Raw genomic sequence first — 23,584 nt, 5'->3', positions numbered from 1 at the left:
CATGTTTGCCCACTTTTGAAAAAAATATGTTTGAAAAGCTGAGAAAATTCTCTATATTTTGCTCCTTCGGACTTTGTTGATACGACCTTTAGTTGCTGAGATATTGCCATGCAAAGGTTTAAAAACAGGAAAATTGATGTTTTCTAGGTCTCACCCAAACAGCCCACCATTTTTCAATGTCGATATCTCAGCAACTAATGGTCCGATTTTCAATCTTAAAATATGAAACATTTGTGAAATTTTCCGATCTTTTCAAAACAAAAATTTTCAAAATTTTCAAATCAAGACTAACATTTCAAAAAGGCCAAACATTGAATATTACGCCCTTATAAAATGTTAGTCTTGATTTGAAAATTTTGAAAATATTTTTTTTGAAAAGATCGGAAAATTTCTCAAATGTTTCATATTTTAACATTGAAAATCGGACCATTAGTTGCTGAGATATCGACATTAAAAATGGTGGGCTGTTTGGGTGAGACTTAGAAAACATCAATTTTCCTGTTTTTAAACCTTTGCATTGCAATATCTCAGCAACTAAAGGTCGTATCAACAAAGTCCGATGAAGCAAAATATAGAGAATTTTCTCAGCTTTTCAAACATATTTTTTTCAAAAGTGGACAAACATGTGCACTAATTTAAAAAAATGAAAAACTGCGACTATTTTGAAAAAAGTTACATAAAAATGGCTATAACTTAAAAACGGTGCACTTTATCAAAATTTCACGAAAGTCCTTTTTGATTGCAAATTCAATTTTACATCGAAAAATGAAGTTGAAAAATTTTTGCGACCAAAATTTCGATTTTTTGAAAAAATCAGTATTGATTAAAAAAATCATAACTCGGTCAATGATTTTTTGCACAACCTGGAAATTTCTGAAAAGTTGGCATTTTATATCCTCTAAAACATATCAAAAAATAAAAAAAATTAAAAATAGTGTTTTTTTGCAAATCAAGTTTTAGTGTTAAAAAGTTAAATAAAAAAAATCACCAAATTTTTTTTAACGTGTATTATTTTTTTCCAGTGTAGTCCATATCCATACCTACAACTTTGCCGAAGACACCAAATCGATCAAAAAATTCCTTCAAAAGATACAGATTTTTGAATTTTCATACATCATTTTTGTATGGACAGCTGCCAAATTTGTATGGAAAATTATATGGACAAACTAATGATGCAAAATGGCTTCTTTGGGCATACCGAAGGCACCAGAAAAGTTTCAGTCGGATTAAAATATACAAATATTAAAATTGAAGAAAAAAGACCGATTTCGTAGAGAATTGCTCAGCAGGGAAGTGCAGCTAGTGGTTCACAGAGGGGTGAAATGTTTCAGAGGTGCAAAGCGATTCAAATTTAAATAAAAAAAAAATGCTAGAACATTAGGCTTCTTTCCAAAATTTTGAAAGTCTGCTATTGAAAAATAATCCAAAAACCTAACAGCAGAAAATGGAAAACGATATAATTTTTAAAAATTTTAAATTATTAAGTGTTATTCAATGTTTCCAAATCATTGATATTTGTGTGATAAATTATTAATATTTTTTATGAAGTGACACTTAATTTTTATTTCAAAATCAATTTCAGGCTCGAATTTTGCACACAAAATCTGTTGTATATTAATCTGATCTGAAGTTCAATTATTTTAAGGTTTGTGTGGGACTTCGAATAATCGAATATGACACTGAAATTTTCCAGATTATTTTTCAAGTGGGAAATACATTTTCTTAATTTTCCAACGCCACCCTTTTGGAGGCAATCTTTGATTTAAAAATTCTAGATCACTTAAGGGTAGTTTGGGGTCATACTCGAAAGTCGAGTCGAGGCCTTCGGATAATCGAGTCTGGACTGTATTTAGGACCATACAAAATGTATTGGATATTTTAGAAAATTATAATGTTTGAGCCTGTTCGAGGCTTCACCTCACTGATTGATGCTTTACTCACAAAATTAAAAGCAAATGTTTCCTGTTTGTATTTTATTGTTCCTGAATACTTATAAAAAACATATTAATAAATGCTTCGAAAAAGAAATGTCCGAATACAACCAAAGGAGGTTAAAAGTCAAGAGCTGTATTGTTAAATTGATATTTTTTTAACCTTTTATCAGTAGGGTTTCAAATGCCATTTCGGTAAACAATTTGGCAATGAAAAACAATGACATGTTCCATTAAGTTTGTGCGATGAAATCCGTAGTAACAGTTCAATAGGGCGAATCTGCGTTTGTAAACAAGCAGTCTATCTCTTTTGCTCAAGTGAAAGTTCACGTCAAGTAAGAGGGGGATAGACTGCTTGTTTACAAACGCAGATTCGCCCTATTGAAATATTACTACGGAAATGTTTCCAAAAAGTCCACCAAAGTTGGCCACCAAACCGACCCTATTCACAAGATTGTCCCACACAGAAAAAAAAGTTGAATTTTGGAATGTTGAAAATTTGGTATAGGTTGTATATTACCTCTTTTGAACCTGATGAATATTCATCAAAAACTGATGAAAATTCATCACTTTCTGACGTAAATTTATAATTTTTTTTACCTAAAATCTGTCACCATTTCCTGATGAATATTACCATCATTTTTTTCTGTGCATATGCATTTTGAAAACTTTTTCAGTGATTTGATTGTCTTCTATAAAAAATAAAAATAAAATATGTCGTTCTTTGTTCCACAAAACCAGGGGAAATCTATTTTTTTCACGAAAATTAGTACGTAGCCTTATGTCTGAGGCAAACTTGGGACATTTTTGCAAACATGACCAATTTGCATCCACAATGTTTTATCATAACTATTGTTGCATGATTTTTTAACAACGGAATTAAATTTTACAATTCTCAACACAAAATTGGACCAAATTCGAAAAAAATCCGAAAAAAAATTTGATTAACAGACCCACGCACAGACATTTACTCGGAATTTGATTATGTGGCGGTTTTTATGCGTGAAAATAAGTCCAAAATGAAATATTATAGAATTCCCAAATTCGAAAATTTAGTTTATTTGTATTTATTTTATTTGATCCTTTTGACCCAAGAGGCCATATTGTATCATTGGTTCACCCATACAAGTCTCCATGCAATTTTGGCAGCTGTCCATACAAATTGGTACTTAAATATTCGAAATCTGAAGCTGTGTTTTCGGCAAAGCTGTATAGATTGTTAAATACTATTCTGGACAAAAGGCACGCATTTTTGTTGTTTTTTTTTTTATTTATTTACTTTTGTCTACCATAAATTCGTAATATTGAATATTTGGACTAATTTATTCCTGATTCCTAAAGGGATCAAAAAAATTTAACAAATGTTTCATTTTAAGCTGAGATGGGAGCTGTTTGGGTGAGATTTTGAAAACATAAATTTTCCTGAATTTCTAGAGAAATATTTTTTTTTATCACCACCATTTTTCAAAAAAGAGAAACTGCAAATTATTAGTTGAAATCAAAATTTAGGTTGCTCTCTAAAACGATGTCCTATATAATATAAATTGCTGTAAAATACTTGTCGATTGAAAAATATAAATATTTGTTTGGGTGAAAAAAAAATACATGACTCGGCTTTGGCTCAAACGTTGCGAAATTTTGGTCTAAAAAGTTAAAAAATCGCAAAAATTTAATTTTTGAGTTTTTTTTTCTGCAATAAATGATTTATTTAAAAATCGGCAAATATTATTTTCCCTGTGGCTATTTTTTATAATATTCCTTCAACAAATCGATCGGAAAAGATCAATACACTTCAATTAGTGTTTTATTAGAATTTAACAGTTCTGCTCCAGAATGTTACATTTGCAATTGAAAGATATGGAGTACCGTTCTTTGGTCATTTTTCAAATTGATCCTTCATAAAAGGGGACCCGACAAGTCGGATAAAACTTTTTCACTGTTTTGATCATCAAAAAGCGTTTACCATTTTTTTTCAGCGAATTTGTTGTCCATCAGGGTGAAAATAAAAATTTGATATTTTGGAAATCCTCAAGAGATACTCCCTGGCTCAATTCTTAAGGTAAAAATATGTAACTGTGCCAATTTTGAGCCACATCAGTTAAGGTTTAAAGTTCATTTTTTTAACGAACAAGAAAAAATCGTATTTAATTAGTTTTGGCCATGGAACTCCTTTTCCAAATATGAGTCATATCAGATCACTTCTGATATTTTTTACGTAAAATCGCTGATAAAGGCTATTATTTTAAAATTAAAACCAAACTTTCTAAATTAAATATTGTAAATGAATTAAAATTAATTGATATCATTTTGTGGTGGAAAATGTGAAAAAAAACAGGCAAAAAAATAATGAAAGGTCATGTTTTTCTCAGAATAAAAGTTGCTCAAAATGACTTTTGGAAAAAATAAAATTTTCTAGAATGAATTTAAGCTGTAGTTGGTTAAAACAGGTTAAAACGTAAAAGTAGTCTACCGTACACAGGGTTGCCAAGCAGCTTTTGCGTTAATGCTTTTGACAAGGTAGCAGAGGGTTTGATAAATTGAAATTTTCTTTCAGGACAAATGAAACTCAACATAGATTTATTTGACTATTATTCAACGGTGTCTTTATTTCATTACTATTGCTAACGTAAACCGGAGTACCAACTTTCATGGCTATTGCAACGACCAAAAAATCGTCGTCTTTGTCGTCGTCATCAGATTTCAACTAGAACGTGAATTACGTGTATAAACACTGCAATCTATTTGAAATAATTATAAGGCATCATTTCGGTACGATTTTAAATACAAATAGCTACAAAACACCTTCGACAAGAAAACAAAAAAAAAATAGCACGATATTTTAAGATAAGTTAAACACTTCCACCGTTTTCCACTTCTGTACAAAAAATCTCAACAGCAATCGCCAGCGATGCGCGTTCTGCGTCGTTTTTTAAGTAATAGCATAAATATTAAAGCAACTGCTCTCAGTTCGCGATCGAATCCGCCGATCCACCGTGTCGGTTCGTGATGACCGCCGACGACGATTTGTAGCGCAGCACCATGTTCTTGATGATGAGGTTGTCCAGCGCGACGTTGCTGACCCCGCGCAGGCAGATGTACAGCGTGTCCACGTTGCCGATGATGTACCCGTACGGGAGCAGTTCCGGCATGGGCACGTTGTAGGCACGTTTGGCCTCACCCAGGTGATAGCTGGCGATCGATTCGGAGGAAAGGCCGAGATTGCCGGCGGCGTCCACCCGCTCGAGGAAGTCCTTAAAGCTTCGCCGGACGATGTAATCGAGGCCTTGCCAGCCCGTCTTGGCCGAAACGTACGTGAACGCGATCGTGAACTCGTTCTGCTTGATCTTGCCGTTCTCCTTGTGGCCGTGCTCGTTCATTTCGTCCAAGTACCGCCCAAAGTGGTCAAGTTGGCCGAGGTAGACGGCGATTGCGACCTTCTTGCCTTCGATGCTGTCGACCATCGATTCGGACTGGATCGCGATGATCTCGTCCGCAAAGGGCGATCGTTCGATCGACGGCGACATGTCCGCGATAAAGGCCGGACTCAGCGGCTCGGGGAGTGGCTCGGGCGCCGGTGCCGGCGGAATACTGTCCTCCTCCTCGCCCTCGTCCAAATCCAGCGGCAGATCCAACTGCTGCCGTCCGCTCAGATAATCCGCAGCGGCACTGTATCGCCGGAACTCTCCGACGGAACTGGTCGGACTGGTCGATCCCAACGACATATCGGAGCCGGTCATCGAACGCCGCGTGACGATCTGTTGCAGTCGTTCGTTGTTCTGCTTCAGGTTCATCATCTCGGCGCGCATTTTCATGACGGTGTCCTTGAGGCACTCGACCTGGGACGCCGTGGTGAGGGCCTCCAGCCGGATGTCCGTGAGGACGGAGTCTTTGGCGCGCAACTGTTTGACCAGCTGTTCGACGACCGGCGGCGGGCCGTCCAGGTCGAAGGGGTGCGTTGGGGGGTCGCCTAGAATGAAGAAGGAAATGAGTATTATTTAACTTTTTTCTAAAATAGCTTAAGGCCGTTGCAAATATTTTTCAAAGTTTATGTCGCCTCATCTCATTCTCATCTCATTTTCATCTCATTCTCATCTCATTCTCATCTCATTCTCATCTCATTCTCATCTCATTCTCATCTCATTCTCATCTCATTCTCATCTCATTCTCATTCTCATTCTCATTCTCATTCTCATTCTCATTCTCATTCTCATTCTCATTCTCATTCTCATTCTCATTCTCATTCTCATTCTTATTCTCATCTCTTAACAAATCTTCGTTCAACTTACCAATCGAACTAATCGAGTCCGGCGTGTTGCTGTTGGCCGGCGAAACCGGCCTGTAATTGTGGAACGACTGGGCCGATACGCAAACGTCCTCCCTGCTGCCGGGATACGCCGGCCCGGCCAGCGAAGACGTCGACTTCGTGAGCGGCTTCATCTCCACGTCCGGACTGGAGCTTTGGCTGACGGGCCGGCTCTGTTTGGAGCTTTTGCTGGAACGCGAAAAGGCCCTCGTTAGCGAGTGACGGAGGCCACTTTTCTTTTTGGGTTTGGCCACCGGCGGTGCCGGAGCCGGTGCTGTTTGGGGGTTGACCATCGATGACGTAGCCGGACTGATGACCGAATCCGTGCTGTGGTGGCGCTTCATTTCGCCGGCTTTGGGAGGTTTCGGGGGTGGATTCTGGTGAAGGAGAATTTTGAGTTAAAAACTAGAGTTTAGTGACTTAAGTTAAGTATTACTAACCCCACTTCCATTACTACTTAGTGCTAAAAGTTGAGTGGCAGCTATTCCAGCCGATTGCTGGCGAAGAAGCTCGATGGTTTGTCTCATCTCTTGCAATTCGTTGTCCTTAAAAAATCAAAATTAGAGTCAAACTCAATTTTTCAAGAAATTTTTGTTACCTTTGCATCGTTGGAAACGTTCAATTTCTGCAGCTTTTGCGACACGTTGACCAAACTTTGCTCGAAAGCGGCTACGACGTGGGCCTGCAATAGAAAAAGAGGTGTTGAATTAATCAAAATTTCCCCAAAATCGATAACATCTAGTGGCGCGAGTTTGAAACGAAAACCCAAAACTCATTAATCACAAGCACGAGGAAGTGCCGAAACTTCCTCAAATTCACCATATTTGAAAAGTGTGATGATTGACGGACCTCCCCAAAACCTCAAATTGATCGCAGTAGCCATCGTCGATCTAGTATCTGCGTGTGGAGTTTCGTGTCGTGTCGTGTGGCTACTTGGATGGTTTGGTCGGTTGGGAGGTGGCACTGCATTTCGAGCTGGAAGTAAAATTTATTGTCGACCAAGTTGGCGGTGAGGTGAGGCCGCCTCTTTTTTGGCTACTTGGATGCCACGGCAGGTTAATGTCACATTAGGGTGGTATTTCGTTAAGTTTTAAAGATTTTATTATTGAGTGAAAATTGTATGTTTTTAGATTTTGTTTAATAATATTGGAATTAATTTGAAATATGTTCTCCAAATTATTTTTCCTAACGTCGTCAAATAAAACAGTTCAGAAAAGTCCTTCTTAGCATCCTTTTGAGTGATGAATGTTTAATTTTTCGGTACTTTTAAATACTGTTTTTTGAATTTACACAAAACCAAAATGTTTAATATACAGTCCAGTCAATTATCAGAAGTTTCGATTATCCGATTATCGAATCACGAACAAAAAAAAATCGCTTTTTTATTTATTTATTTTTTTTTTCGTGGGGCCTTCGGATAATCGAGTCTGGGCTGTTAATATTTTTAGCTACCAGGCATTTCCAAAAGTATTTTAAAAACTTTGACCCTTTTTTCATAATACTCCAATTATTAGGACAATTTTAAGAGTATAAAATCAAATTAAAAAATTTTAGATGATTAAAAAGTGATTTATTTTCAAAAAAATAAAATCAGAATTGTATATTTTACCAATTTTCTAAATGTTCGCACATAATCTCTAAGTTATGTTCTCCTTCATTTAAAAAGAAAACCTGAGGCAAATTCAATCAAAGAAAAATCTAAATTAGGATGCACAGAACGCAAAAAGCCAAAATTTATAACAAAAAAAAAAAGCTTTTAAACATACAAAGAGGACGATTTCTGTGCCTTCTACCCAATATTATTTAGCTTTTAAATTTGATACATTATCATAGAATATGATTTTAGTAAAAATGTTCAAAGTTTCAAAAGATTTTGATGCAATAAGTTCACTTTAACCCTTAACTGCCCAAATCTTTTTTCGAAAACTTTTATTTTTCCCGTGTTCAGTAGATTATTTTTTGCAACTTTTGTTCTACGAAAAACTTCACTTCTCTTCTTTTATGTTTTTCTTGTTTTTTTTTTTTAGTATTTTAATTTGCATGTATATTGTTAAGCTGTGTTTGTTTTTGGTAGTATTTGGCCTATTCTAGCACCTTCTATCATTACATTTTGCCTATCATATTTTTTCATGTTTCTACAGTCACTTTTTCAAATTATTACTTGTTTTTCACATTCCCTGCTTTAGAATGGAACCATTATCATTTAAATTGTAAAACAATGCGTAGAGGCTGGGAAACTACAAAAATTACTGCATACTTATTTTTACTTAAAATATAGGAAATAGTTGTAAAAAAACAGCCAAAGTTGACCTCTAAACAAATGACATTTTTAAAAACATTGGCAAAGTCACATAAAATAAGTCAAACTTCCAACCCTACAATTTTCTAAAATTTAAGGAGTTCTTCATTCTAATGCTTTTTAAACATGAAAAATTGGTTGAAAAATTGATTTTTGGCGATTTTTCAGATCGAAGCCCGTCTAAAGGCGGGGTTAGGTTGTAGAGGGTTAAGAAGTTACTTTAATGATTTATCCGATTTATCGTTGGTTATGATGATGACTATATTTCAAAAATGATAACGGTAACATGACATACCATATAAAATTCGAAATTGAGGTAATGTTATGAAAAGCATAGACAATGTTTTGCTTCAATAAAATTGAAAAATAAAAATAAAATTAATAGAAATATTCCAAAAATAAAAGAATTTTTAATTATTTTTTCACTTATTTATCTTTGAAAATTTGTATCATAAAAAGGAATTACCAAATCGAATTGATGTCTTCGCAAAAGTTCAGAAAAAATGGCTACAAGTCAAAATTTTGACTCTACTTTTCATCATAAGAAACTCGATTTTGTCACAATTTATTCTTTTCTGTTTTCTTTTTTAATTTTTAAATGTTTTCATATTTTAAAGGTAAATTGTATTTATTTTAAATGTTAGCCAAGTTAGGCTGCTGCAAAAAAAATTCAATGTTCAATATTTCCTCTAAAAATCGGGGGGCATTATTTTTCAATAGTTGAGAATAGATTTTTGCAATTCCGTCGTGAAACTACTTAATTTTCTTGTCATTCATGAACGACAAAACAGTCTTCTTTTCTCTACCAAAAATAGCAGAATCGAATAGCATAGCTTTCTAAAGTGAGCTTTTCTGCAACTGTATACATGACTATAATTATAATTTTGAAAAACATTTGCAGTAGCCTTATGAATTTTTGAAAACATTTAATAATTTGAAAAACAATAAAAAAATAAAAAAAAAGTTGCGTGTAAAATCGAAAATCAAAAAGTTTTTTGGTGAAATTTGAATTTAATTAAACATTTGTAGATGATGAAAAGCAAAAAAAAAAATTACGAGCCATGGTTTCAACATTTTAATGAAAAATCTAAGTATTGCCGAAAATTTTATTTTTTACGAAAAATAAAATTTTTGCGATGCTGTAAATTGAATTTCCAAAAAAAAATCAAAATATGTTTTAAAAAGCCTGAACATTTTAAATATGATTATCAATGCAGAAAAATGCAGTTCAGATTGTATTCAGTTGGTTAGACTTCTATTTTCATGGAAATTTTGAAGTTTCTTGGAAAAATATTTTTTTGCCCCTTGATTTTTCAGACCAGTTATGAAGGAGGGGCGGCATAAATTTTGAACATTATTTGCAACGGCGTTATTAAATGTTTTCGAAAATTCATAAGGCCGTTTCTTTAAAAAAAAAAAATGAATTTTTCGGTGTAATTCAAAACAAAATTCAGTTTAGTCATTTCAATTAAGCATCTGGCAACACTGCAATAGCAGCTCTTGTGTACAATTTAAAAAAAAATCATGATTTTCGACACATTTTAAGTGACTGTTAGATTAATATGAATTTAGAGTGCTTTTCCAACTGTCATTCAACAGAAAAAAATCTGACAACCAGCGTCATAATTTTAAATAAAATTACCAGTACCACCCTAATCTTACTATCTGTTTGACATTTTGCCGTTGACACCGAAAGAAATATCAACCTCCCCACCCCTCCAAAAACAACGTTTCGTATAATTTATGCTGCGCTGGGAATGATTTATGATAAACGAGGCCAGAATTCAGACGATATCAGCCCCGGAATCTCCAACCCTGGGTGGCATTTGTGGGGCGGCCGCTTAATGGTCATAAAGTAATAACGTTGAACTTATTAAGAAATTGGTGCGCTACTTGCTGCGCAGGGCACGTGAACAACAAGTAAATTCAATAATTACTATTGAAACAGGGAGTGTGAGATCTGGGATAGGGAAACTCGCAATTATTGCGGTAGTTTAGCTCAGGTAAAGTCATTATACTTAAGGAAGGGGAAGGGGGGAGGTTAGAAGTAAACACGTGTGTTTAAGCGCTGTTTGTGTTTCGCAGGTAGCAGTTCATTACTTGCGAGGGAGCAACCATAAATTACGATAAGGTATGCTGGCAACCTTGGTGGGAAATTGATTCTGAACGGGTAAATCATCAAAGCATGCCGTAGCTAGGTCAGCATCAATTAAATCAAGTAGGCAGGCTGGAGTAGGCACAGCCACCTTCGATGATGACCAATAATGGCGGCTCGTTGACGTTGAGTTGCGCTGAAATTGATGCTATCACGCAGGAATGTTGACGAGTTTGCACGTGGAGGAAGGCTGCACACTTTGTGTGTTTAATTGAACAAAGAGGAAATGCATCGCTTGTTAGGTTAATTCCAAACTATAAAAGTAATTAGATAGTGATTAACACGCTGTTGCAAAATCACCCATTTTCAATAAGTAATTTCTGATGAGTTTTGATGTTTTGAAGTTGGCATCGCAGCCTACTCCGTTCTCCAATTCTACCCTAACCTAGAAAAAATCGCTCCAAACAAAGTTGTTTGCTATGCAAATAAATCGAAAAGTCATGTTCGACCCAAGAAAGACGACGCACTTTGCCTCGAAATGAGTCGATTCCAAATAAAACCAAAAATTGCCTTTTCGCACCCTCCATTGGTGAACGGTTGATATGTGCCTGACAAGGAACGACTTTTTATTTGCAGGTTAGTTTGTTAGGGTGACGGCGTCCATTGTGGACGCAAGGCGTTCAACTCTGCGAGTTTTATCCAAATTTACCTTACCACTCAACAAAGAGTTTGTTTGGGTTTGGCTTTTTTTTCGAACAACTTCCTGTTTGGAGTTCTTTTTGCCGATTTGGTGTTTCTTTTTTGTGAAGAGGTTTTCGCACCCAAATAGCCGTTACAAACTCAAGCCGAATCGAATGAGACGCGCTTAGCGGAATATTGATGACACTCCGTGACTGGTCTGTGACGTTATCTCTGCTAGAATGGCGTGATTTTTTTTTTTTTGGTTTTCGGGAACGAAAGGTTATGAACCTGATTCGTTGGAATCACGTTTAAATCGGATTTTCTTGGAATTTAAATAAACATGTGGAAGGCATTTTGACTCGTTTCCCTTCAATTTTAGCGGCGCCACAGATTGGGGTGGTGAGAAGTGGAACCAAGTGACGTTTGTGTCTTGTTGCCAAAATCAGCATTGTCTCTTTTTTGCTTTTATGATCGACAAAAAACTCTAGAGTCCGAAGACGCTACCGATTGCAGTGGCGAGACGTCAAACTAAAATGACGTTTGGTGGCGTGTTGCTAAAATCATCAGTTGTTTAGAAAAGTGTTTCCAAAAGATTTTTTTTTCTTTGCAACACAAGTTTCAGCAGATTAAATATTCTTTTTTGAAGGAATTTGGGAACCAATTAGCACCAACCAGCTAACAAGATCGGACAATTCCGGGTTCCGTACTTTTCCGTGTTTATCCACATGGTCATAACATTTGCTCACTTGGGCGCGATTTGTCAGTGCCGCTGGACAAGGATTTGCGCCGGTTGTCTGTCCGCTTGGAAAACAAACATCTCCTTAAGCCCAGACCACTTGAGCTGGAGCTTATTACCTAGCGTCTAAAAGCTATTATTAATTACCCTGCGGGCACCGCTATCATTTCTCCCGGCGCGGTTGGCACATTCGTTTGACGCAAAATGCGCTTGTTGCCATTTTTGATTTATAGGCGGCACACTCGCCGCCATAAATCCTCTTAGAAAAACGTTTGACAGATCACCTCAACTGACAGCGCGCTCAAGCCACTTGAAGGTGGGTGGCAATTGAACAAATGTACCCATTCTGCGCACTTCCGGCATTGTTGCCCTTTTTTGGACGGCGAGAGGTGCCAACAAGATAAACATCACGAAAGTGCCCGAAAAAAAACGAGACTCTAAATGCTCGAGATGTGCGCGGCCAAGTGCAAACACAACTGGACAAACAGCAGGCGTTGACTGAAACGGGTGAGCAAATTTGCTTAACTAGGCCCAACGGTTTTGACAATCCAAGAAGGCCACGATAAGACCGACCGAGTCTAAACAAATTTGTCTATGCCGCTCGCAAAGATCTGCAGCTAGCCGTAATTACCGCCAGACCGGCCCATAATTGACGCGCTGACGGCTCGGAAAGTGTTGCCATCATCAGCGTCAGGTCTAGACGGTTTACGACTTATCTTGCGCGTCTCCAACTTTGGACACAGGGTGACAATTAAGACCGATGGGCAATTATCGCAAGTGATTAACCTGGAAATACGTCTGCGGGCAGCTAACGTTTACCGTATTGAATAGAATTCAATCTAGTAGGCACGGAATAGTAAACAAGAACCTAACCTCAATCCGACCTCCATTCAGATCCCAGCAGGCTGCGATCCAGATGTGGGGTTCTAGCTTGAGCAAACAAAGCCCCACCACAAATTGCACATGGCAAGCTGTGATCTACTCACGGCGTAATAAAAAGGGCCTTTCAAAAGTAAGTCATGCTGGAAAAAGAGACTTGAAAAGGGAAGGAGTGTCACAGCGCATTTGCATACAACAGCGCTCCAGGTTGAATCGGCTGAATCGGGACGGCCTGACACAGATTCTCGACTAGATGATAGAAGCGAGTCGTTGAAACGTAGTCTGCGCCAGACTGCACGTCGCAGAATGTTTGGGCGATTCGCGTCCAATCACTGTTTTGGAAAAAACAGCTGTCAATCAGTCGTTCGCTGATAAGATGGCGGCTGACGTAAGGTGCACCAAAGCAATGGCGGAAACGAGTAATTACGGCTTTCCGAAAGGGCCATTTATCAGCGCACGGAGTGACATTCCGAGCTAACTCGATTACGTCGTGGCCGCGTCAGCGCCTGCTGCGACGCGCTGCGGGTCGCCAGGATTAATGTTCCGGTTGAATGTTTTGACAGTTGCGCCCTTTGACGAAAGCGGGTCGAGTTTCGGATTTTTCGATTAAATTACGCTTACGACACGTGATAAACATGGTGGTAGATCATAATCGAACGAATCGACAGATAGGTATCGGTTTCTGCTGCGGGAAGCCCTTTTCTCGATAAGATAACGGAGCCGCTGACAGCTTGGGTTGACGTAACGAAAGGGGCTATCCGCGCGCGCGCGCGTTTATGGTGGATTTTTCGCCAATTTCGAAATCGAAACGCCATTATCTTGAGCTAGTCACGCCAATTTCGCTAGTCAACGAGCGCGACTAAACGCTGCATGGATCGTGATAGCATTCATTCGGCAAAGTTTGCTTTCTTCCTGGTATCACTTCCGTGTGCCAAACATCGCTTAGGATTTGGGCGCGCGCACAGATTGCTGCGATTTCTGGCGTTTCGTTTGTTTTGAAGAAAATTGGCGAAAGTTGCACAAAACTAATTTATCGGCCTAAACCCGACGCTAATCTGTGTCCATTTTCCGATCACCACGGGGTCTCGACCGCGGGGAAAATTGATTCGGAATGCTGCAAATGGAAAGTGACACGCGCGCGGTTGCGCGCAGATTGGGCGCGATACGCCCTTTGCGAAGTGCGGTCAGTTAGACAGTTTAAATGCATTAAAAAAATGAAAGACTTTTTTCAGTGCAACAAAATGTCAAATTTGACAGAAAATTGCATTTTATTTGCAGTGTTGCCAAACCAGTTGAGACTAAAACGTCAAACCGAGGGAAAGCACGCGGTAAACAACCGCAAGAAATTCAATTCCGATCGCTCACCGCACCACAAATCAACCACGTCCCGTGGCAGTGACCTCTCGGGGTGGCTTTATTGCTAATAGAATCGTAGATTTACGGCTAATCGCAGAGGGGGGCGGAGGCAACAATCTTCTTGAACCTCGCAACCTCAAAGCTCAACCAGCGTCCGTCAATAACTTTTCCTTTCAGACCTTTTTCCAACCATCTGCGATTGCTTCGTTCCCGTTAGCCATCTGTGGCAGAGCGGCTTAAGTTGGTTCGGGCGACGAGGGCGGAACCAATATCCCCCGGTATCGTCACCGTGAAATTATCTCATCTTGTGACTTGCGCCGGCCAACGTGTTCGAGCACTGCTCGTACAATGTGTGTGATGGCTGGGTAAGATTCAATTTGCTTGGTTTGGCACTTAAATAAGCTGAATTTAAATTATTAAAAGAAAACATTTTTATTTCCATGCCTTTGGCAAAACTGCGCAGAACTGTCAAATTTCGTGCACGGAAAAAAAATTTGACCAAATTTCTGGGACATTCAAGTGCAAATCAGGTTACTTATCGAAAAGTTACACCAACGTGTTCAGTTTAATTTCCCGCCCAGGACTTGCGTCTTTCGGTGTTGCCAGACGGTAATTTATGGTATCACTTTGGCGTGATCTTGTTCTCGAACAGGACTGGCGATTTGTTGTTGCCAGTCAGCTAAGGGGATCACGTCTAGCTGTCGATAGCTCAATTTGTACGTGTGCACGCACTTGCACTAATCGAACTTTGCGATCTCACCAACTAGCAGCATTAATGACCAGGTGTTCGTTTACTTTCAAATTGCCCCGTTTGGGCTAATTGAAATATTCTCCCAAATGATCGCTGCGCGATTGGAAAGCAAACAATTTAATGAGCATCGCAGTAGGTCTTGCCACGGAAAATCTGGCAACCCTGCACGGCCACTTCCGTTCCTCCCAGAAAATCCACTTACACGCAAAACGGACATTAGGTATAAATTCCTAATTTTTAGTATTTTTTGAACTTATGTTCTAGCTTGTCAAATTATACCTAAAAATTAGTATTTTTTTCTTCCTAAAATTTAGGATTTTTTTAGAACACTGAAGTACTTCTTAAAAATTCCTAAATTTTAGTATTTTTTTTTAGTTCTAAAATTGCGATTCACGTTTTGACAAGTCAAAACAAAATAATTTCGTGGCTGTGAGTTGGTGTTCCGCAGTGCTGCTGAAAACTTAGGAACTTTGGCAAGGTAAGTTTTGTGCAGGAAGAAAAGTGGCTCTCCGGTTCTGCACGGAGAACGGAACCCGGAGCATCCTTGCCATGGCTCACGTACTTGTGGAAGAGGAGGAGGAGGAGGAGGACGGAACCTTCAACTCCTGGCGGAATTAAAAAAAGCCGCCACTTCCCTCTCGTGCTCTGGAGAACGGATCTCGGGAGTCCCGAGTCGGGACGGATATTTGCGGAAGAGGTGGAAAGGGGAAGTATAAACGGACCCCAACCGTGGAGATTGTGCGACCATGGCGATTGTGCGAATAAAAAATTGTATCGAGTTTGAGTTTGACGAACCAATTTTTATCTTTTTGTGATTTGGTTGGACGTTGCGGGTGTGTGTATGTATGCGCTTGTGAAAGTGTTCGTGTGTGTGTGTGTGTGTGTGTGTGTGTGTGTGTGTGTGTGTGTGTGTGTGTGTGTGTGTGTGTGTGTGTGTGTGTGTGTGTGTGCTCGTGTGTGTGTGCTCGTGTGTGTATGAGAGACTGAAAGTAAATGGGTGGGGGTAGACGAAGAGAAAGAGAGAAATAAAGAGAAAGTGGGAGAGAGAAGAGGAGAGTGAGAGAAAAAATGGGAAAGAAGAAAGAAGAAGAGGGAATGAAAGAGAGCGAAAATGGGAAAGGGAGAGAGAAAGTAGAAAAGGGAGAGAAAGGGGGAGTTTGTGAGAGAAGGCTGGAGGGGATGAGCGAAAGAAAATGTGGGAAAGAGATAGGATGAGGGTAGAGGAAGAGAGAGATAGAAAGTAAGAGAGAGAGAAAGTGGGAGTGAGAGGGGCAAAGATGAAGAAAGAGAGAGATAAGAGATATAGTTGGAGAGAGAGTAGGAGATGGAGAGATAGTAGGAGAGGGAGAGATAGTAGGAGAGGGAGAGATAGTAGGAGAGGGAGAGAGATAGTAGGAGAAGGAGAGAGAGTAGGAGAGGTAGATAGAAGGTGGGAAAGAGAGAGTTGAGAAAATATGGGAGAGAAAGAAAGGGAGAGAGGGTAGGAGAGAAAGAGAAAAAGTTGAATTGAGAGGAAGGGAAGAGAGAGAGATAGCAGGGAACAGGAAGAGCGAGAAAATAGAAAGAGAGGGGGGAGAGAGAGAAAATTTTAAAAATCTCTAATTCCAAACATTTTAAAACTCAAAAAAATCTTATATTCTACAATTCCAAATATTTAAAGATTAAAATGTTGAAGTTGTAAAAATATTAAAATATTAAAATAATAAAAGATATTTAAAACAAATAAATATTGAAATATTAAAGATATATTATATAATATTATACAAAATAATAATGTTAAAATATTCAAATCTTTAAATATTTATTTTAGGTACGTACATTTATGCAAAAGTTGTGTTTTATGTAAATAAAAATATTAATATCATTTAAAATTTTGTTTTTCTTCTGCCTGCATAACTCTTGGAAAATACCTAATTTAAAAATTAAAATATTGAAATATCAAAATATTAAAATATTAAAATATTGAAATATAAAAATATTTAACTATTAAAATATTAAAATATAAAAATATTAAAATATAAAAATATAAAAATATAAAAATATAAAAATATAAAAATAAAAAAATATAAAAATATAAAAATATAAAAATATAAAAATATAAAAATATAAAAATATGAAAATATAAAAATATGAAAATATTAAAATATTAAAATATTAAAATATTAAAATATTAAAATATTAAAATATTAAAATATTAAAATATTAAAATATTAAAATATTAAAATATTAAAATATTAAAATATTAAAATATTAAAATATTAAAATATTAAAATATTAAAATATTAAAATATTTAAATATTTAAATATTTAAATATTTAAATATTAAAATATTAAAATATTAAAATATTAAAATATTAAAATATTAAAATATTAAAATAATAAAATATTAAAATATTAAAATATTAAAACATTTAAATATTTAAATATTTAAATATTTAACAATTAAAAAATTTAAACATAAAAAACCAAAATATTTATAAAAAAGATAAATTTAATATTAAAAATATAGATGCATTGAAAAAATAAAATATGATTTAAATTTTAATATTCATTTTTAGGTGAGAACATTTATGAAATAGTTGTGTCTGATATAAATAAAAATATTAATATCATATAAACCATTGTTTTCTTCTGCCTGCATATCTCTTGTATAATACCTAATTTGATCTTTGATTATTCTTAAGTATAAGTAATTTTTGATCCCTCACGTTTATAGAAAATACCTCAAATTTAGGTATTTATGCCTAGAAATAAGGAATAAATGGTCCGCCATCTTTGATTATACCTGATTATCAGTAATTTTGGATCCCTCACTTTTCCAGAAAATACCTCAAATTTAGATTTTTATACCTAAAAATTTGGAATAATCATGGTCCGCCATCTTTGATTATACCTGAATATCAGTAATTTTGGATCCCTCATTTTTTTCTGAAAATACCTCAAATTTAGGTATATATTCCTGAAAATTAGGAATAATAATGGTCCGCCATCTTGGATTATACCTGAATATCAGTAATTTTGGATCTCTCACTTTTCCAGAAAATACCTCAAATTTAGGTATTTATACCTAGAAATTAGGAATAATAATGGTCCGCCATCTTGGATTATACCTGAATATCAGTAATTTTGGATCTCTCACTTTTCCAGAAAATACCTCAAATTTAGGTATTTATACCTAGATATTAGGAATAATAATGGTCCGCTATCTTGGATTATACCTAAATATCAGTAATTTTGGATCCCTCACTTTTCCAGAAAATAACTCAAATTTAGGTATATATACCTAGAAATAAGGAATAATCATGGTCCGCCATCTTGGATTATACCTAAATATTAGTAATTTTGGATCCCTCACTTTTTCTGAAAATACCTCAAATTTAGGTATTTATTCCTAAAAATTAGGAATAATAATGGTCCGCCATCTTGGATTATACCTGAATATCAGTAATTTTGGATCCCTCACTTTTCCAGAAAATACCTCAAATTTAGGTATTTATACCTAGAAATAAGGAATAATCATAGTCCGCCATCTTGGATTATACCTAAATATCAGTAATTTTGGATCCCTCACTTTTCCAGAAAATACCTCAAATTTAGGTATATATACCTAGAAATAAGGAATAACCATGGTCCGCCATCTTGGATTATACCTAAATATTAGTAATTTTGGATCCCTCACTTTTTCTGAAAATACCTCAAATTTAGGTATTTATTCCTAAAAATTAGGAATAATAATGGTCCGCCATCTTGGATTATACCTGAATATCAGTAATTTTGGATCCCTCACTTTTCCAGAAAATACCTCAAATTTAGGTATTTATACCTAGAAATAAGGAATAATCATAGTCCGCCATCTTGGATTATACCTAAATATCAGTAATTTTGGTCCCCTCACTTTTCCAGAAAATACCTAAAATTAAGGTATTTTGGTTCTACAATTATACCTAAAATATAGGAATTCTCGTACTAAAACGCTATTAGTAATTTTATTACTAATAGCCGATTAGTAATAAAATAACTTATTGCAGTCAGGTTCGATTATACCTAAAAATTAGGAATTTATACCTAATGTCCGTTTTGCGTGTATGAACGCATCGCCTACTTCAAAAGTCGAGAGCGCCCTTGTCATAAAAATAACCATCCAAGTAGTCCAATCTTCAAGCAGCGTGCCTCTCTTGGTCTTGTTTTTGGTGTAGTTCACTTCCTTTGAAATTTGATACTAATTCAGTCCCCTCTAGAGAAAAAGCTCAAGCAACTACAAAAAAACATGGATTTATTCACCTGTTTCACCCCAATTCTCTGCAACTTCTTGTTGCACTTGTTCTTGTTTTTCTTTGAGCTTGTACTTACGCAACAACCGTGTCAAATTGCACTGCTTAACAAGACTTTTATTTTACAGTTTGGGTGCACTGCCTTACGAAAATAAGTTGGGAAAGCAGTGCGCGAAACATTTTGTAGGTGGCTTCTCAAAGAGGAGTGCCATTTAGGGTGGACAAAGTGGATTAATGTTGATTTGCTTGTAATTTTAGGTTGATCAAGTTTGCTCTGAACAAAACGAAATTATTTGCCTAATTTTGACGAACAACGTTTTCATAATGAATCAATTTAAAAAAAAACTGCAAACTTAATTTAAATGCAATTTTCTGAAAATTTAATTGTAATGATGTTGAAATACAGTATTTAAATAATTAGATAATAACAAAATTAAAAAAAATCTATTTCCGTGGCTCTGGCAACACTGCGCAGAACTGTCAAATTATCGAGGTTGTTAACGATAAAACTATCAAGGCTCGATAACGATAACGACAGAAATTTGGTTTGCCTTTTTGGTTTATTAAGGTTTTTTTTTTTTTGGAAAAAACTAAAATTTTCATAAAATACCGTATTATTCGAAAAGCTCAGATTTTCAAATTTTGCAATATGAGTATCAAACAATGCAAAATTGTGTATGATATGAAGCATATACAATTTAAAAGTGTGTTTAAAGCATGCAAAATTTTGCTCAATACCCATATTGCGTATTTTAAAAATATGAATGTTTTCGGAAAATATCGCATTTTTTGAAAATTTTAGTATTTTCCAAAAAAAAAATTCTAGTAGGTGAAAAAGCATGCAAAATTGATTCCCACATTGCAAAATTTGAAATTTAAATTGGTTCGAAAAAATACGGTAATTTGTGAAAATTTAAGTATTTTACAAAAACTCTAATAAATTGAAAAAAAACAAACGAAATTTCAATTGTTTGATACCCATAATGTAAATTGTGAAAATTTGAGTATTTTCGAAGAAATACTGTAATTTGTAAAAAAAACTGATAAATTGAAAAAAAGCATACAGAATTTCAATTCGTTTGATGCCAAAATTGCAAATTATAAAAATTCGAGTACTTTCGAAAAAATACGGTATTTTGTGAAAATTTTAGCATTTTACATAAATACTTTTTACAAAAAAAACTTCAATAAAGTGAAAAAAAAAATTGAAAATTTAGTTTTTTCGGAAAAATACGAAAATTTGAGTATTTTTGAAGAAATACAGTAATTTGTAAAAATTATGGTATTTTCCAAAATAAAAACTGATAAATTGAAAAAGCATACAAAATGTCTATTCGGCATCAAGCCCATATTGCAAATTATGAAAATTCGAGTACTTTCGAAAAAATACGGTATTTTGTAAAAAAATTAGTTTTATACAAAAATACTTCAATAAAGTTAAAAAAAACATACAAAATATCGCTTCATTTGAAACCCATATTGAAAATTATGAAAATTGGAGTTTTTTTCTCGAAAAAATACAGTATTTTGTGAACAATTTTGAGCACATATTTAGGCTTTGAAACTTACTAGATTTTCAAAAAAAAATCTTAGTAAAAGCATGGAACTTAACATTCATTAATATAACATTATTTTATTTCTAATTATCTCATTTTTATAATCGTATAAGGCTCTAGGCCAAGTGAAAAAAATATAATTCAACTAAAAAATTACCAACACACACACACACACTGTCCTGATGCAAACAATGATCGAGCTCGAGCTGTCACAGTCCCTGCAAAATATGTTGGATGACATATCGGGCAGTTAGGCAAGAAATAACCAGCTGGAAATCGCATGACAAAAAAAAACTTTTGCTAGAAAGACTAGCAGAACTGGTGCAAAAAAAAAAAAATCCGCAGCTGCCATGTAAACATACAAAAACAAGACTGTCAATTGTAGGTTAACGTAGGAAAGATTCCTTTTCCGAAAAGGTCTCCCAAGTGTCAACCATAAAATTCACATTTTGCGAGTTTTTAAAAGTGCCCCGTCGAAGGTTATCTCAAAAATGGGTCCATCAATTTGTATTAAGTTTGTTTCTTTCTTTTTGCGCAAGTTGCACTTAACGTGTTAATACAATATCGGTGTCAACAAAAGCAACAATGGGGGCAGAAAACAAGTTTGTCGCCATTTTTTCTAGTAGGTTTTACGCGGGGGTCTTAAGGTGCAAGTTACTGCTGGATTAAGGCGGTGACTTACTGTGCTTAAGTCGCAGCTTCGATAATGGCCTTTGTGGGTGGCCGTTATCAAAAGTTGTTTTTTACTGCGATCGTCAATGAGAATTGTTGTTGTTTTTTTAGGTTCACCGTAACTCGCTCAGAATAACAAACGCAATCAACTTTTCTTTTGTTTACAGTTCATTTTATCTACTACCACATCTCATTCCGTGCAGCAATTCCAAATCGTAAAAGTCGATTCCAAAACAATTGAAAAGATAAAAATCACACGCAGTCCGCCACTTCTGGGTCACCCTGCGTTGCACTTTCACATCGCGCCAGCTTCAAAAGAAAGCACCGTCGGCAAACTCCGCCACAGCTGTCATTTGTCATTCGCGCACGAGCGCGAATTGAAACGTCGCCGGTGTTTTCAAAACACATTAATTTCCATTGAATTAATCGGCGCGGCTTAAGGTTTGCGCGATTTTTTTTCGCGGAAAGCCACCCTTGAAGTTTTGAAGTTTGGACCCCACACTGGCAAGAAGCGGAAACTTCACGTTACTCGATTTCCTGTCAATTTTTGTTGTTGTTCTTTTTTTTTCAGAGGATCCAAGCAGGCGTTAACAAGGTGCCAACTGCTCTAGAACCAGCTGCCGTCGGTTTGACAGCTCTCGGATCTAGTAGGCTGAAAAGGTTTTTTTCCCCGATAAGCGTAACGCATCGTGAGAAAGGAAACGGCAGAAAGAAGCAATATTGTAAGGCTTGTTCTGCTCATTTTTTACTTCTTTCTCCGGTGGCTTGTCAGCCCTGACATTGAGCTTGCCGTTCGTAAATCTGGCGGTAATGTTTATGTGCCCTTCTTTGTTGGAGGAGGAGGAGGAGGAAGAAGCGGTGTAGAAAAAATAACATCTGGCGCAACTCGAGCAACAACTTTCAGGGCACAGTGTACTTCTTGGGAAATTGAATATGGTCACGGAAAAGTAATGTCACTCGAACTGGGTCTGCCGGCGACGATCAACAGGCAGCAGGGGGTCGGAAAAGTGCTACCGCATCAGTGGGGCTGTCAATCTGTCAAACTTCTGTCAATTTAGTCAAACTTCTGTCAATCTGTCAAAAAAGAACGCCACGTCAGCTGCGGTTTGCGGCACCGCGCCGCGCTGTCAAGCATGTAAACAAACCGCGTGTGTTTAATTGGCCATAATTCAGTCACGTCCAAATTGTGGACACAAAGGGTCATTCCGTTGGTTCCGTGGGGCACAGCCCCGAATGTTGTTTTCATTCGACGGGCGCGTGTTTAATTTATTGTTATTCTTTTCCCGTCAGTCTGATGGTTCCAGAGAGCTTTGTTTACATATGTTCCGCGCAGGGTTCTCGGCGATTCGATCGCCGGCCCCTCCCTAGAGTTCCAGCGGGGTTCGACTTCTAGGAGATCATGTTTTCAGAAAACAAACACACAAATTATTGGAATTAAGATAAAGGTCCCAAATGACAGGGCTTTGTTTGTTTGGCTTACGAATGCGGTGCGGTTGGGGGAACTCGGAATGGCTCTTGCCTTGCTCGTTCGGAGCAATTTATGCTGAGGATCGTGACTTTTCGTGTTTACTCCCATGCTGGGAGTCGTATTTTTTGAGGTTATATGACCGGTTATTTGGAGCTGAACCGGGGGTTCTTTCCCGGAGCAAAAATGGCGACTTTCCAAGCGCTGTGCGCAGTAGGCATCGCCTTTTGCACCTAATTCAGATTCCATGTTGGGGCTCGTAAAAGTCCATCATGGCCTGCTGGCGTTGTTGTTGTTTTGGCCGGCTGCTGTGACAGTTTGCTTAATTAAGTAACAGTGCAGTGCTTGAGCGGTGCGGCGAAAATGGACCATTTCCACTGCACTTATAAATACACTTGATCACATGTTGCATTAATTAACTATCATGTTTATTTACATTTTGCACTTTATGTTGTCGTCCGGCGGTTTTACAGGGTGTCAATTGCTTCTTGATAGTTATTATCATAAGATCTTTGACGAAATGATCTGGATTTGAATACGATTTACCTTTAAAATCAAATATTTGAAAAAAAAATAAAAAAAAATTATT

General features: G+C 36.5%; 1 protein-coding gene across 2 annotated transcripts in view; it reads right to left on the bottom strand.

The window, feature by feature from the left end:
• Positions 1-4,525: 4,525 nt before the first annotated feature.
• Positions 4,526-23,584, bottom strand: part of LOC120417558 (protein sickie-like) — a 52,565-nt gene continuing 33,506 nt past the window's right edge. Inside the window, exons 3-6 of one of the 2 annotated variants that reach the window (XM_052707517.1) lie at positions 6,833-6,916; positions 6,675-6,779; positions 6,218-6,611; positions 4,526-5,898 (exon numbers count right to left, since the gene is read on the bottom strand). In XM_052707517.1, the coding sequence (XP_052563477.1) occupies positions 4,895-5,898; positions 6,218-6,611; positions 6,675-6,779; positions 6,833-6,916 (1,587 nt within the window). In that variant the 3' untranslated portion in view covers positions 4,526-4,894. The remainder of the gene's footprint in view (positions 5,899-6,217; positions 6,612-6,674; positions 6,780-6,832; positions 6,917-23,584) is intronic. The other variant, XM_039579653.2, reaches the window with a different exon arrangement.

Source organism: Culex pipiens, chromosome 2, assembly GCF_016801865.2.
Source record: "Culex pipiens pallens isolate TS chromosome 2, TS_CPP_V2, whole genome shotgun sequence".
Classification (NCBI taxonomy): Eukaryota; Metazoa; Arthropoda; class Insecta; order Diptera; family Culicidae; genus Culex; species Culex pipiens.
This window is presented reverse-complemented; position numbering and strand designations above follow the sequence as displayed.